At 39.0% G+C, this 14456-nt stretch overlaps 2 protein-coding genes and 2 long non-coding RNA genes across 5 annotated transcripts in view; all 4 read left to right on the forward strand.

Annotated features, from left to right (window-relative positions):
• Positions 1 to 175: 175 nt before the first annotated feature.
• On the forward strand, positions 176 to 1221 carry LOC107669125 (uncharacterized). The gene is made up of 3 exons (XR_001631952.1): positions 176 to 208; positions 813 to 899; positions 1029 to 1221. It is a non-coding gene; the product is annotated as an uncharacterized LOC107669125 (long non-coding RNA).
• An 810-nt stretch (positions 1222 to 2031) lies between these two features.
• Positions 2032 to 6246, forward strand: LOC107669129 (E3 ubiquitin-protein ligase RNF139-like). Its single transcript, XM_016461251.1, has 2 exons — positions 2032 to 2321; positions 4241 to 6246. The coding sequence occupies exons 1-2, from the start codon at positions 2159 to 2161 to the stop codon at positions 6040 to 6042; spliced, it is 1965 nt and encodes a 654-aa protein (XP_016316737.1). The 5' UTR covers positions 2032 to 2158; the 3' UTR covers positions 6043 to 6246.
• A 1067-nt stretch (positions 6247 to 7313) lies between these two features.
• On the forward strand, positions 7314 to 9853 carry LOC107669123 (uncharacterized). The gene is made up of 3 exons (XR_001631951.1): positions 7314 to 7756; positions 7889 to 7939; positions 9547 to 9853. It is a non-coding gene; the product is annotated as an uncharacterized LOC107669123 (long non-coding RNA).
• A 630-nt stretch (positions 9854 to 10483) lies between these two features.
• LOC107669128 (transmembrane protein 65-like) overlaps positions 10484 to 14456 on the forward strand; it is a 14317-nt gene continuing 10344 nt past the window's right edge. The window contains exons 1-2 of one of the 2 annotated variants that reach the window (XM_016461249.1): positions 10484 to 10688; positions 10786 to 11013. In XM_016461249.1, the coding sequence (XP_016316735.1) occupies positions 10803 to 11013 (211 nt within the window). In that variant the 5' untranslated portion in view covers positions 10484 to 10688; positions 10786 to 10802. The remainder of the gene's footprint in view (positions 10689 to 10785; positions 11014 to 14456) is intronic. The other variant, XM_016461250.1, reaches the window with a different exon arrangement.

A 14456-nucleotide genomic window follows, 5' to 3' on the forward strand; every position in this document is an offset into this window, starting at 1 on the left:
GCGGACCTTCATGTGGAAAAGCCATCGAACATTCCTGATGTTGAACCTGCTCTTTCTCAGTTGCTTTTCGGCCGCACCAGAGCTGCATGATAGATACCATAACGTGTTTGCCGTGTGAGTGTGTGTGTGTGTGTGTGTGTGTGGGTGTGTGTGTGTGTGTCGCTCACAGACATCATGAAGAGGAACAGAGCATTGTGTCGGTGGAGTGGTGAGCGTCTCATGTGTTTCTGTAGCACTTTATACAATACAGTTCGGTTCTTCACAGTGATTACTGGCCATTCAAACAGCGTCACAGTGCTCAGGAATAGTTTTGAAAAAGCCCAGCGCAGAACGCGAGGGTCTCCAGATGCGCTCTGAGACCTAATATCTCCAGATATATTCAGTGATATTTCTCTCCAGGCTCTTTTTTTAAGAAACAGGTAATCGCTCGAAGAAATGTTATATAATTCAGACATAGCCACAATGACTGCCTCCTCCGGCAGGTTGCTTTCAAATTAAACTTGTTATTGTAAACAAAAGCTGGCAACACTTGCCCCGCCTCCGGGGTCTTCTGATTGGTCCACTGTTTTGAGTGGCGCTGCATGTAAAAGTTGAAATTCTTTTTCAATGCTGCAAAAAACACGAGACACGAGTGCAGCGGTCATTCACGTCCGTCTAGCGTTTACATAGAAAAACAATGGAAAAGTAGCGCATCGGAAGGGAAAACACGCTCTGTGTGAATGGCCCCTAATGCTGCAAAATTCATACATTTTGACAATTATCCAAAAGATAATAGTGCCATTATTCATCTTTGTTTTGGTGTGATCTGTCAGTGTTTGTCAGGTTCACTCGTTTGATGGCTCTCAGCGGGACGCAGCGGCTCTTCTTGATCTGGATCTGTACATCCAAATCAATGGCTGGTGAGTTTCAGCGTCTGAAAGATGTTTGTCTCTGGATTTATTCATCACTGACTCACTGAGTGTGAGTGTGTGTGTGTGTGTGTGTGTGTGGGAAGACGCTCTGATAGTGGTTGTGTGTTTGATATCAAGACAGGTGCTGGAGGTGATGGCCGGCGTCAGGGACGAAGATCCACTGGACCTCGCTGAAACCATCTACAACAACACTACGAGACTGTTCTTCAAACACACTTCATGAGAACAACTTCCTATGTACTATACAACACATGCACAATAAATGTGACAAGAAACATGTAATATACTGGCTTTTTTGTTAATTGAAATAAAGCTGAATAATGCTAAACGTAAATTCAGTAAGATTGTTATTCATGCCGGCGCTAATAATGTTCAACTGCACCATGATATCTCAGATTATTATTTAGTCTTGTGCAAACTTCATATAGCTAAAACTCAATTCTACTCCTTGTTACAAGTATGGTAGAACCATCACTTCTGCCACAAAAGACTGCTTTGTAAGTAATCTTCCTGATTTGCAGCCCGGAAAATGGAGCGCAGCTTTTATCCAAAGCGACTTACAAATGATGACAATAGTTCGCAATCAAAACCAACAAAAGAGCAATGACTGCCAAATGACTAAATGCAATTCAAAATATTAATAAAAACTACAATCGTATATAAATAATACTGACATTACACTGGTAATGTATTGACATCTGAAAGCTGAATAAATAAGCTTTCCATTGATGTATGGTTTGTTAGGATAGGACAATATTTGGCCGAGATGCAACTATTTGAAAATCTGGAATCTGAGCGTGCAAAAAAATCTAAATATTGAGAAAATCATCTTTAAAGTTGTCCAAATGAAGTTCTTAGCAATGCATATTACTAATCAAAAATTAAGTTTTGATATATTTACGGTAGGAAATTTATAAAATATCTTCATGGAACATGATCTTTACTTAATATGCTAATGATTTTTGGCATAAAAGAAAAATTGATAATTTTGACCCATACAATGGCTATTGTTGGCTATTGCTACAAATATACCCGTGCTGTTTTTGTGGTCCAGGGTTACATTTAATATAATATAATAAACCCGCGTCAGTTCTCCGGTGTAGTATTCTATATTCTGCGCATGTACATTGTCACTTCCGCGTTCCTTACATAGCAACAACAGCAGAGCCAAAATGGCGGCCGGCGGAGATCCTGCGTGACACCGAGCCTGGTCTCAGCACAGAACCCTGCGGTTCCCCATCGGCGCCATGGCCTCCGCTCAGGGGCGGCTGGGTCAGCACCTCCAGGCCGTGCTGGATGTGGTTCTGCGGGTCCCTAGCATCTTTATAATCGACGCCATATTCAACTCGTACTCAGATCCCGGTACCGGATGGACCGGAACCGCCGGGAGAGCGTTAATCCGCGCGCTGGGTGAGTCCGGTTCGCCGTGATTGGGGGTCGGGACGGGCCCGGCGTTTAATAACGGTGTACTGATGTTGCTGTTCTCACGTCAGAGATAATGAGCTTATGTCGGTGAAACGGGCCTGAACACAGAACCGAATCCCGTGAGTTTATGAGAGAAACCGTCAAACCTTCAGACTCATTCATATGATGCAAGAGTCTCAGTCCGCTTACATTCGATCTGACAGCAGAAACTGTCACACATCTCACTACCACTCACACTAGCTAGGCTACTTCACTATTTAGGGCAACTGTTGATTTGTATTTTACTGAGCAAGTTTACTTTAATGTTGTTTAAATATGCAACTGAGGCAGTATCTAATGAACTATGTGCTAATTTGCATACATTTCCTGAACTGAACTTTTGTAATTAAGTGTAATTGAAATCTACAGTCCAGAATAGATAAAGTGCAATAAAATAAACACTTAAATGCGTATTTTGGATGTTTTCTTTGTACTAGTTTGAAAAATATGGAAGGCTGTCTGAAAAAAAAAATGTAATAGCACATTTTTATTTCACAATTCAAACTTTTTTTTCTCACATCTAGCATTTTTGACTCTTTTCTCTGATCAAAATAAAAAATTGTGACTTTTTATCTCACAATTTGTGCTTCTTTCTTGCAATTTCAAGTTGGATGTAAAATATATAAATGTAAAAAATGTAGATGTAAAAAAAGTAGGAATTCTTTTTTTGAAATTTTTTTTTGGTTTTGTTTAACCACCACTTATTAAAAAAATTAAAAAGCAAATGTGAACTTTCTTATCCCACGATTCATACTTTTTCTCACAATCCCAAGTTTAAATCTCGCATTTCTGAGTTTATATCTCGCAATCTGGACTTTTTTCACTTCTTACACAACACAATTAGTTTTTTTCCCCAGCACATAATTAAAAAAATTAATAAGGAAATTGCGACTTTTTAATCTTAAAATTCTGACTTTTTTGCTCACAATTGCGGATTTATATCTCATAATTAAACTAAAATTAAAATGAAACACTGAAAATATAAAGATAAAAGCTCATTCAAAATATCAATGAAAACTTTACTTATTTTATATTATTTAGTATACAAATAATAGACCAATTTGACCATTTGAAGCTAAACGCGGATGTTTAAACTGACAGACTATGGATGAAAAATGCTATGATTACTCTTCTTTTAAAGCATAAATTTGATTTAAACAACATGTCTACATAATATTCACACATGCCGTTCATAGGGGACATATAGTATTAGCCCTACAGTTAAAGCATGAAATACTCTTTAAACCTATAACATTGTACATAACATTGACCTATTTTATCTCACAATTCAAATTTAACTCAACAATAGTGAGTTTGTCAATTCTGAGGGAAAAAAAGCCATAAGTGTGGGATATAAACTCATAATTCTGAGCCGAGGGGAAAAGAGAGAATGACGAGTTGATTTTTCTTATCTGAATTGTGAGATATAATCTCGGAATTGTGAGAATAAAGCCATAATTTTAAAATATAAACTGAAAATTACCCTTTTTATACTTTTATTCCATGGCTTCCATAGACTGCTACTTGAAAACTGTAATTTTTCATTCACAATCATTTCACTCTATGCAATGCCAAAATATGCATATTCAAAGTAGTCGCAGTGTCAACGCGTTACTGTTGCATGCTCAAAGTTTGACGAACTTAATTCCGATGCGGATCTGCATGGGGGATGTTTCATTATCGTGCAAGTTCCTACTAAAATAACTGCATTTCACCTGCAGAATTTATCCATACAAGAAGTAAATGTGGAATAGTATTTTCCGGTGAATTCGGTTTGTTGCATTCTGCATTGTTTCTGCATAATATTGCATTGCATTCTGCACTGTTGCGATGCGAACGCTGATTTTCAGCCTCTCGTTTTGCAGGTATTCTGGTTTCCAGCGTGGTTCTGGTGCTTTCCCAGAAGTCCCTGTTCAAGTTCTACACTCTGTTCGCGGCCGTTCTGCTGGGTGCGGCGTCGGTCCTCATCAACTACTACGGCACGTCGCACATTGACTTCTACAGCACGTATAACCGAGCGGCGCTGGGCTTGGGCCTGCTGCAGCTAATCCTAGGACTGGGCTACGTTTTGCTGCTAAACGTGCCATCGCTTTGTGCCGCGTTGCTGGTGCTGGACGTCATGCTCCCGCTGTGGGGCCTGATGCTGGAGCTCCCGGCGCACGTGCGTCAGGCGCTAGCACTAGCGTCGGGGGCGATTCTCGCGACGCACGCAACCGTTAATCTGCTGTGGAAGCTGAAGTGGTTCTACTACTCGTGCCGCTACGTCTATCTACTCCTGCGCCACATGTACCGCATCTACGGCCTGCAGCTGCTGCTGGAGGACACCTGGAAGCGCATACGCTTCCCCGACATCCTGCGCGTCTTCTGGCTAACGCGCATGACGGCGCAAGCAGTCATACTAGTGTACGTAGTGCGCGTGGTTCGCTCGGAAAGCGGCCTGCAGCTCGGCTGGGACTTGTTTTGGGACTTGACCAGCAACTTGATCATCAGCGGCTGCGATTCGATGCTCACCGTGTTGGGAATGAGCGCAGTTATCTCATCACTCGCGCATTACTTGGGACTTAGCATCCTAGCGTTCATCGGCTCAACCGAGGAGGAGGACAAGCGGCTGGGGTTTGTCGCGCCAGTGCTGTTCTTCATCCTCGCTTTGCAGACGGGATTAAGCGGACTGGATCCCGAAGAGCGACTGATCCGGCTTAGCCGGAACATGTGCCTTCTGCTAACCGCGATTCTGCATTTCATCCACGGAATGACGGATCCGGTGCTAATGTCGCTAAGCGCCTCGCACGTCTCGTCAGTGCGCAGGCATGTTCCCGTGCTGCTGGTGTCGCTAGTCCTCTTTGCTCTCCCCGTCCTGCTTAGCTATGTTCTATGGCATCACTACGTGCTAAACACGTGGCTCTTCGCCGTCACCGCGTTCTGCGTGGAGCTCTGTCTCAAAGTCCTCGTCTCGCTCACCGTCTACGCTCTATTCATGATCGACGGCTTCTACAACGTGCTCTGGGAGAAGCTGGATGACTACGTCTACTACGTGCGCTCCACCGGCAACGTCGTCGAGTTCGTCTTCGGCGTGATCATGTTCGGAAACGGCGCGTATACGATGATGTTCGAGTCGGGAAGTAAAATCCGCGCGTGCATGATGTGCCTGCACGCGTATTTCAACATCTACCTGCAGGCGAAGAACGGCTGGAAGACGTTTATCAACCGTCGCACCGCCGTCAAGAAGATCAACTCGCTCCCGGAGGTCAAAGGCACGCGGCTGAGGGAGATCGAGGACGTTTGTGCGATCTGCTATCAGGAGTTCGCCGCGTCCGCGCGCATTACGCCGTGCCACCACTACTTCCACGCACTGTGTTTACGCAAATGGCTGTATATTCAAGACACGTGTCCCATGTGCCACCAGCGCGTCTACATCGAGGATGACGGACACGAGCGCACCGCATTCTCCAATAACAATGGCTACGCCGCGCCGGGGCAGGAGAGGGCGGAGTTTGAGGGAGAAGAGGGTGGGGCTGATGTGGGTGGAGCTGCCGGAGGGGCGGAGCCTGAAAACGAGCTTCTGGAGGACAACGACAGCATCGAGTACGACGAGGAGGAGTGGGGGACGCAGCCGGGCGTGACGCTCGTAGAGGAAGAGTACATTAACGACGACACGGACTCCAACTGAAGCAGCGCAGATGTTTAAATTAAAAACGATTGCGAGATCAGGGACGTTATGCTTTTGTTTGTGTGTGTGTGTGTGTTCAGATAAAAGGGCTGATCTTGTGTTGTTCCTGAAACGCTCTTGACCATGTTTGGCTGAACGATAGAGAGTAGGGCTGCAAAACGATTAATCGCGATTAATCGATTCAAAATAAAAGTTATGTTTACATACTATATGTGTGTGTACTGTGTATATTTATTATGTATATATAAATACACACACACATACACTACCGGTCAAAAGTTTGAGATTAGAACGATTTTTAATGTTTTTTTACAGTAGTCTCTTCTGCTCATCAAGGCTGCATTTATTTGATCAAAAATACAGAATTTATTTTTTCCGTAAAACGTAAAATAACGTTTTTCTATTTTAATATACATTAAAATCTAATTTATTTCTGTGATCAAAGCTGAATTTTCAGCATCATTACTCCAGTCTTCAGTGTCACATGATCTTCAGAAATCATTCTGATATGCTGATTTATTGTCAGTTGTGCTGCTTCATATTTTTTTGGAACCCGTAATACTTTTTTTCAGGATTCTTTGATGAATAAAAAGTTTTAAAAAAGAGCATTTATTTAAAATAGAAATATTTTCTATCAATATACACTACAGTTCAAAAGTTTGTGGTCAGTACATTTTTATTCTTTCTTTTTTTTTTTAAGAAATTAAAACTTTTATTCAGCAAGGACGTGTTAAATTAAGAAGTGATAGCCAAGATTTATATTGTTAGAAAAGATTTATATTTTGAATAAATGCTGTTCTTTTTAACTTTTTATTCATCAAAGAATCCTGAAAAAAGTATAACAGTTTCCAAAAAAATATATATATATATTTGGCAGCACAGCTGTTGATAATTCTAATAATAAATCAGCATATTAGAATGATTTCTGAAGATCATGTGACACTTTATACTGGAGTAATGATGCTGATGGAAATTCAGCTTCGCATCACAGAAATAAATTATATTTTAAAGGATATTAAAATAGAAACCATTATTTTACATTGTAATAACATTTTGCAAGATTACTGATTTTTTCTGTATTTTTGATCAAATAAATGCAAGTCTTAAACTTTTGAACGGCAGTGTACATGTATATATTAAGGAAAAATATGTTAGACTTATATAAAATAGCTTATTTGTATTTATACATAATATAAACTGTACAAGTATAAATATATATACTTTTTAAATATATACATGTATATGTGTGCGTATACATAATAAATATACACAGTACACACACATACAACTTTTATTTTGAATCGATTAATCGTTTTGCAGCCCTAATAAAGAGTGGCGTGCTACTGTAATCGCAGTATACCTCGATATGATCACTACTGGTCTCTTGTGTGACCTCTCATAATTGTGTACATTATTGTACATGTAATAAAAGAATGATACACTGACGTTTGACAGTTTTTCACTGGAGAAAGCTGAATCAGCTGTTAATCTCAGTTTGACTGCGATATATTACGCTCTCCGGCAGCATTTTTCAACCCTCCTCAGTATCTGATAGCATCACATGATGTTGCTTTTTACAATGCAATTAACACGTTTCACCAAAACGCAGCATTTTGTGTTTCTGATTTCTTGTGTTGTTGTTGAATGCAGTAACTCCACGATTAGATGCGTGTTTGATTTCAGGTTAAACGGCTGATTTGCCAAGAGAACTGATGTAAGTAAATAATCTGCTTTAGTTCTTTTGTAAATAAAACAATTAAGCTAAAGTTCTAAGTTCAGAGTGATCTGGAACTTTGCACTTGATTATATTTTTTGAACTTCTTTGTTGTGGTTTGTTTTCTCACAGGCTTTTCATTCCTTCAACATCGCGTTTATTTAATTCATTTAAATCATCACTGTAAGTTGAAAAATCATCACATGGGAAATGCCTAGTAAAGGACATGATTTAGCTAAATTTAAAAGAATTTAGCTGAAAAATAAAATAAATTGGGGCTTTTCAATTTTTTTTTATATATATATATACATACATTTAATATTCTGTCTTACTGACACTCAGATGGTAATGATGACATTTGTATGTTAGTATACAATATAAAATCTTCAACTGTAGATGTATTGTTCATTGTTAGTTCACCTTAATGATTTAACAAGTTTTAACTAATGAGACTTAACATGAAGTGACAGTAAACATGAAATCTGGAACGTCAGTTAATATTTAATATTCTGTGTTTTATACGAATGTATAAATGCTCAAAATTCACTTTCTGTAGCAAGTGAGGTCAAATTTGAGGATGTAATTAACTAATTTTAATAAAGTGTACGCGTCTTTGCTTAAATTAGTGTTTGCTAAAACAAAGTAACAATATTTAGACAGCATTTATTAATCTTTGTTAATGTTATACTAATGCTGTGTTTCTAAATTAAATGTATCTGTTAACAATCATTTTTATTCAGTAACATTCAGATGATATTAAATGCTGTAAAACAATATGATTGCTTATAGAGTGTTACTGATCTTGAAAATAGACAGACAAATGCGAAATATGCTTATTTTTATTGTTTTCTGTTGATTTGGGGTGAAGACAGTTGTAAATTGTATATTGTCATGAAAAGTAATGTTCACTCACTACAGAAAGTGAATTTTGATCTTAACAACATCAGAAGAAAAAAACAACCCTCAGATCTTTAATGATTCGGTTCACTCATCCGTTTGATTATGGAGGCCCATTTCTGCCACATAAGAAAAAAAAATCATGCTTTGGTAAGTCATAATTACAAGATGAAAAGTTAGACTCTAAAAATCAAAGATAAGGCAAAATTATATCATAATTTTGATTTGTTTTAATCTCATGACTTAGTATGACAGTGTTTTAGTGCCATGTAAAACATACAAAAAATTAAGATTATGAGAATCAAGTCAAAAATGTTAAAATATAAACATTACTCTCAAAATGTTACGACTTGAATCTCACAATGCTACAACTGAATTCTTGTCCTTTTGACTTTATTCTGCAAATTTTACGACGACTACTGTAAAAGATGTTATTCTCGTAATTTAGATTTTATTATCAAAATAAAACTTCATCTTACAATGCTACGACTTTATTCTCATTGGTTGGACATTATTCTCAAAATATTTAAAGTTTAATCTCATGTAAGACTTTATACGTTTTTTTTTCATCATTTTGACTCAGAATGTTCTTAAAATAAAACGACTTTACTTTCATGTAATTATGCATAATTTATTGTTATTATAATTGTAAGTAAATGTGTTAAAATACTTAAAATAAAGTGTTTCCGGTATTTTTTTTAAACAGTATTTCTTCTTTTTTTTTTTTAAGTCATAATTTTGACTTTTATCTAATATTAATTTTTATGTCCTAATTTTGACTTGGTATGTCAAATTTTAGTGATTTCGATTTTTCTCATCATTATAACTTTTTATGTCATAATTTCCACTTTTAAAGTCATAATTTTGACTTTTAACTAATAATTCCCTGACAGCAACAGACTCCGGGGCGGATCCACCCTCGAGTCGGCAGCTCCGCTGTACCGTCAGACTCTGTTCAGTCATTCGCCCAGAATATGCCCCGCCTTCGGACAGCGCACTGTCAGTTAGCGGACTCATTATGGACACGGCGCGGATTAGCGATCCGAACGTGGGTTTTTTTTTTGTTTTTTTTTTACCGGTGCCGTCTCAGAAATCCTCCTCAGAGTGGAGAAGCTGCGGCCGGCCAGGTTGAAGAAGACTGAACTCGGTAAGAATACTTTTAAAATATGCTTTATTTGTACAGTTGCCAGTAACATTAACATTAATAAAGTTGTTAATTGCTTTGCGTCTCTGATCAAATCAGATCCTCCTCAGAGTGCTGAAGCTGCTGCCGGCCAGTTTGAAGAGGACTTCAACATGTGCTCTTCAGCACATTAGCATTATCGTTTCTTTATCAACGGGTCCGGATCGGATCCGGGCCAGATGAGCTACTTCATGAACGGGTCCGGATCGGATCCGGGCCGGATGAACCACTTTATTAGCGGATACGGGTAGGGTCTGGACCGGATCCGCTCCGGATCCATAATCCTTATCTGTTTGGGATCCGTTGCGCTGTGCAAGTGGACTCCGATACGGACCCGTTTTGCGGATCCGTTCCGGAGCTTGTGGTGACTCCGGGGCAGATCCGCTCCGGAGTCATTTTGCTATCTGGGTTATAACTTTTATGTCATAATTTCTACTTTCAAACTTGTAATTTGGACTTTTTATCTCATAATTAAGCTTGGAATTACATAATTTGGACTTTTCATTCATTTATTTTTTAATAAGTAGCGGAAATGGGCTTCCATAGTTTTCTGAATCCAGCCTCGTCATCGACGAGCTAAGGGCTTTTCCGACTACGTTTCCCATGGCGCATCTGCCGCGCAGGACTACATTTCCCGTCATGCAACGTCACCGCTGTGCGCGTCAGAGGAGAAGCGTGAGGAACGTCTTTCAGGCGTTTTTGAACTGTCAGTAATTACACAACGATGAATCATAACCCCTAAATAATCGCACAAGAGGAATTAACTGCCTCTCTTACAGCAGGAATGAGAAGGCAGACGGCCGCGGATTGTTAAAGGCGCTGGGTGCGGGTTGTTTTGGTTCGGTGAGGCCGGTGTGTGTGAGCTTGACAGGCGCGGTTCTTAACTCTCTGCAAACGCTCTCTGGGTTGGCGTTCCTTCATGTTTAATCGCGAGTGTTCTGGTCTGCAGTGTGTTTCAGTGCCGCAATGATCCGGCTGGCTCTGCTCCGCGCGCTCGTGGCCCGCCGCACCGGACCGGCTCAGCTGCACCAGCGTCTTCTCGGTACGCACCGGCGTAGGATCAAACCGGAGCAGCTGGAGCTTCCCAACCAGGCGCGGGAGTTCGTGTACGGCCTGAGCCCTGCGAACCGGAGCTGCTTACTGAAGGAGCTGCAGCGCTTCCAGTCCCAGACCCAAGGTAACACCGCTGCCCTACTTTACTGTAGCACACCAGAGTATTGTGACCTTCTTTACTGTAGCACGCCAGAGTATAGTGCCCTGCTTTACTGTAGTACACCAGAGTATTGTGACCTTCTTTACTGTAGCACACCAGAGCATTGTGACCTTCTTTACTGTAGCACGCCAGAGTATAATGCCCTGCTTTACTGTAGTACGCCAGAGTATTGTGACCTTCTTTACTGTAGCACACCAGAGTATTGTGACCTTCTTTACTGTAGCACGCCAGAGTATAGTGCCCTGCTTTACTGTAGTACACCAGAGTATTGTGACCTTCTTTACTGTAGCACGCCAGAGTATAGTGACCTGCTTTAATGTATCGCATCAGAGTATAGTGCCCTTCTTTAATGTAGTACGCCAGAGTATAGTGCCCTTCTTTAATGTAGCACACTAGAGTATAGTGCCCTGCTTTTCTGTAGTACGCCAGAGTATAGCGCCCTTCTTTAATGTAGCACACCAGATACGCCAGAGTATTGTGCCCTTCTTTACTGTACGGCAGAGTATTGTGCCCTTCTTTACTGTAGTACGCCAGAGTATTTTGCCCTTCTTTATTGTAGTACGCCACGGTATTGTGCTCTTCTTTACTGTAGTACGCCAGAGTATTGTGGCCTTCTTTACTGTAGTACGCCAGAGTATTTTGCCCTTCTTTACTGTACGGCAGAGTATTGTGCCCTTCTTTATTGTAATACGCCAGAGTATTGTGCCCTTCTTTATCATAGTACGCCAGAGTATTTTGCCCTTCTTTACTGTATGGCAGAGTATTGTGCCCTTCTTTACTGTAGTACGCCAGAGTATTTTGCCCTTCTTTATTGTAGTACGCCACGGTATTGTGCTCTTCTTTACTGTAGTACGCCAGAGTATTGTGCCCTTCTTTACTGTACAACAGAGTATTGTGCCCTTCTTTACTGTAGTACGCCAGAGTATTGTGGCCTTCTTTACTGTAGTACGCCAGAGTATTTTGCCCTTCTTTACTGTAAGGCAGAGTATTGTGCCCTTCTTTATCGTAGTACGCCAGAGTATTTTGCCATTCTTTACTGTACGGCAGAGTATTGTGCCCTTCTTTATTGTAGTATGCCAGAGTATTGTGCCCTTCTTTACTGTAGTACACCAGAGTATTTTGCCCTTCTTTACTGTACGGCAGAGTATTGTGCCCTTCTTTACTGTAGTACGCCAGAGTATTGTGCCCTTCTTTACTGTAGTACCCCAGAGTATTTTGCCCTTCTTTACTGTAGTATGCCAGAGTATTGTGCCCTTCTTTACACAGTATATGTGTGTGTTCTGTGTATATTTATTATGTATATATAAATACACACACATACTGTATATATTTAGAAAATATTTACATGTCTATATTTTTATTCATATAATTTATATCATATATAAATATATTTAATATATAAACATAACATTTTTTCTGAAATATATACATACTTTCATGCATGTGTGTGTATTTATATATACATAATAAATATACACAGAACACACAGATATAGTATGTAAACAACAATTTTTAGTTTGGATGCGATTAATCGTTTGACAGCACTAGTTTTAGTTAATTATAATATCCCTTTTGGCGCTTCTTCCTCAGTCCGTCGGTCTCACACACGCTGAAACCCAACACTTTCTCTTGCTGTATGTAATGGAGCGGCTCATAATGGCAGTGTTTATTCTGGTCTGTTCAGGAAGCTGCTGTTGCTATGGTGACGTGAGTCATGTGACTCATGTGCATCTGACCTTCCCTCGTCCACTCGTCAGTTTCCACTCCTGTTCTTCTGTCTCTGTCCTCTGTTAAACCGGATTTTCCGCCCGTGTTTGTGTTGAGTACAAACTAGGGCTGCACGATTAATCGCATGCGATATTTAACGTGCATCTTATCAGTAAAGCCGGTTCTGTAATCAGCGGTAAATCTCCATCACCTGCGTGCTTTCACTCAATGTGAAAGCCCGCAGGTGATGGAGATTTACGCTGATTACAGAACCGGCTTTCTGACAAGATGCGCGTTAAATATCGCATGCGATTAATCGTGCAGCCCTAGTACAAACGCAGCTGAAGTGTGTGACAGGCAGGATCCACATCAGTGCGGTTCACTTACTGTACACTAGAGAAGTGTGTGTAATCAGACACAGACGACACAGACGAGTGTGTGAGATTGTAAGGTCAGAGTGTGACCTTTGACCTCTGTGACCTCTTATGAACTCCATGAACTCCACTGCTCGGCTGTGGGTTGATCATCGTTTAGAAGATATACCTTCAGTTTAGGTGTATTTAGTTAGTTTTATCGGGCGAATTCCAAACGGCTTTTTTGTTTGTTTTTCCGTCAGTGATAGAAATATAATTTAAGACGGTATTGTAAGCAAGTTTAAGCACGTTTAGTTTGGAAAAAGTGTAATGGTAAACAAGACACAATTACAAATAAGACACAGGACTAAAGATATTATATACTATATGCAAGATGTATAAAATAAAGATATTATTATCTTAGGCATGACTTTAAATTAAGCATCTGCTCTTTGTGACTTTAAGATATTTAAGATAATAATAAACTTTTGCATTATGAATTTCTGAACCATTCAGAGGACATATACTGAATATGTACATAAATGTTCACATGCATTTGAATGTAGAGAAAATGTAAAAAATCAATAGTAAAAATTGATAAGGAAATGAAAAAATTAAGCAATTAAAAATATCTCAATTGTATTTATTTTAATATTATTATGGCTTTATTTTAATATTAAATTGCATACTTACACTGTTTATTTTTATTTATATATTTATTATTTTAAAAATTATCTTTTTAGTAACAACTCATCAACAGGTATTGTTAAAAAAACAAACAAAAAAACAAATTGTTGTATTAATTTTAATATATGTTAATCTGAATAAATTAGAAATCTTAAAATTATACATGTTTTATTTCAAGTAAAACAGAAGAAATATATATATATAATATGACATGATCACCATTGATTTATTTATATTAATATTGATTTATCAATATTTTATATAGTATACAAATTATATATATATATATTATTTTATACTTTATTATTTTTATTTCAAATAAAATATTTCATCTTTTTTTGTGTTTTTTTGGTTGTAAAAAAAAAAAGTCCAATTGAATTATAATTTATGCTATGCTAAGTTTACTATAAATTGAAGTAAAAAAATAAAGATTTTAGATTTTTGATCGTATGTTTACTAGGGCTGTGTATCACCAGCAAACTCACGATACATATCACGATACAGATGCCACGATACGATACGTATCACGATACATGACTGCACTGAATTTCACCTCAGCTCACAGAATTTAGAAAAACAGCTGTTTATTAAACACTGCTTACTATAGTGCCATTTCTAACTATTGGCAGAGCAGGCAGCTGACCTCTGCATTATGAAGGG

Source organism: Sinocyclocheilus anshuiensis, unplaced genomic scaffold, assembly GCF_001515605.1.
Source record: "Sinocyclocheilus anshuiensis isolate Anshui unplaced genomic scaffold, SAMN03320099.WGS_v1.1 scaffold424, whole genome shotgun sequence".
Classification (NCBI taxonomy): domain Eukaryota; kingdom Metazoa; phylum Chordata; class Actinopteri; order Cypriniformes; family Cyprinidae; genus Sinocyclocheilus; species Sinocyclocheilus anshuiensis.

What these genes read in the sequence shown, in the direction of transcription:
- LOC107669129 (XM_016461251.1), top strand. Translation starts at nt 2,159, where the DNA reads ATGGCCTCCGCTCAGGGGCGGCTGGGTCAGCACCTCCAGGCCGTGCTG. An exon ending in AGCGTTAATCCGCGCGCTGG is followed by an intron (nt 2,322 to 4,240) that starts GTGAGTCCGGTT and finishes CTCGTTTTGCAG; the next exon opens with GTATTCTGGTTTCCAGCGTG.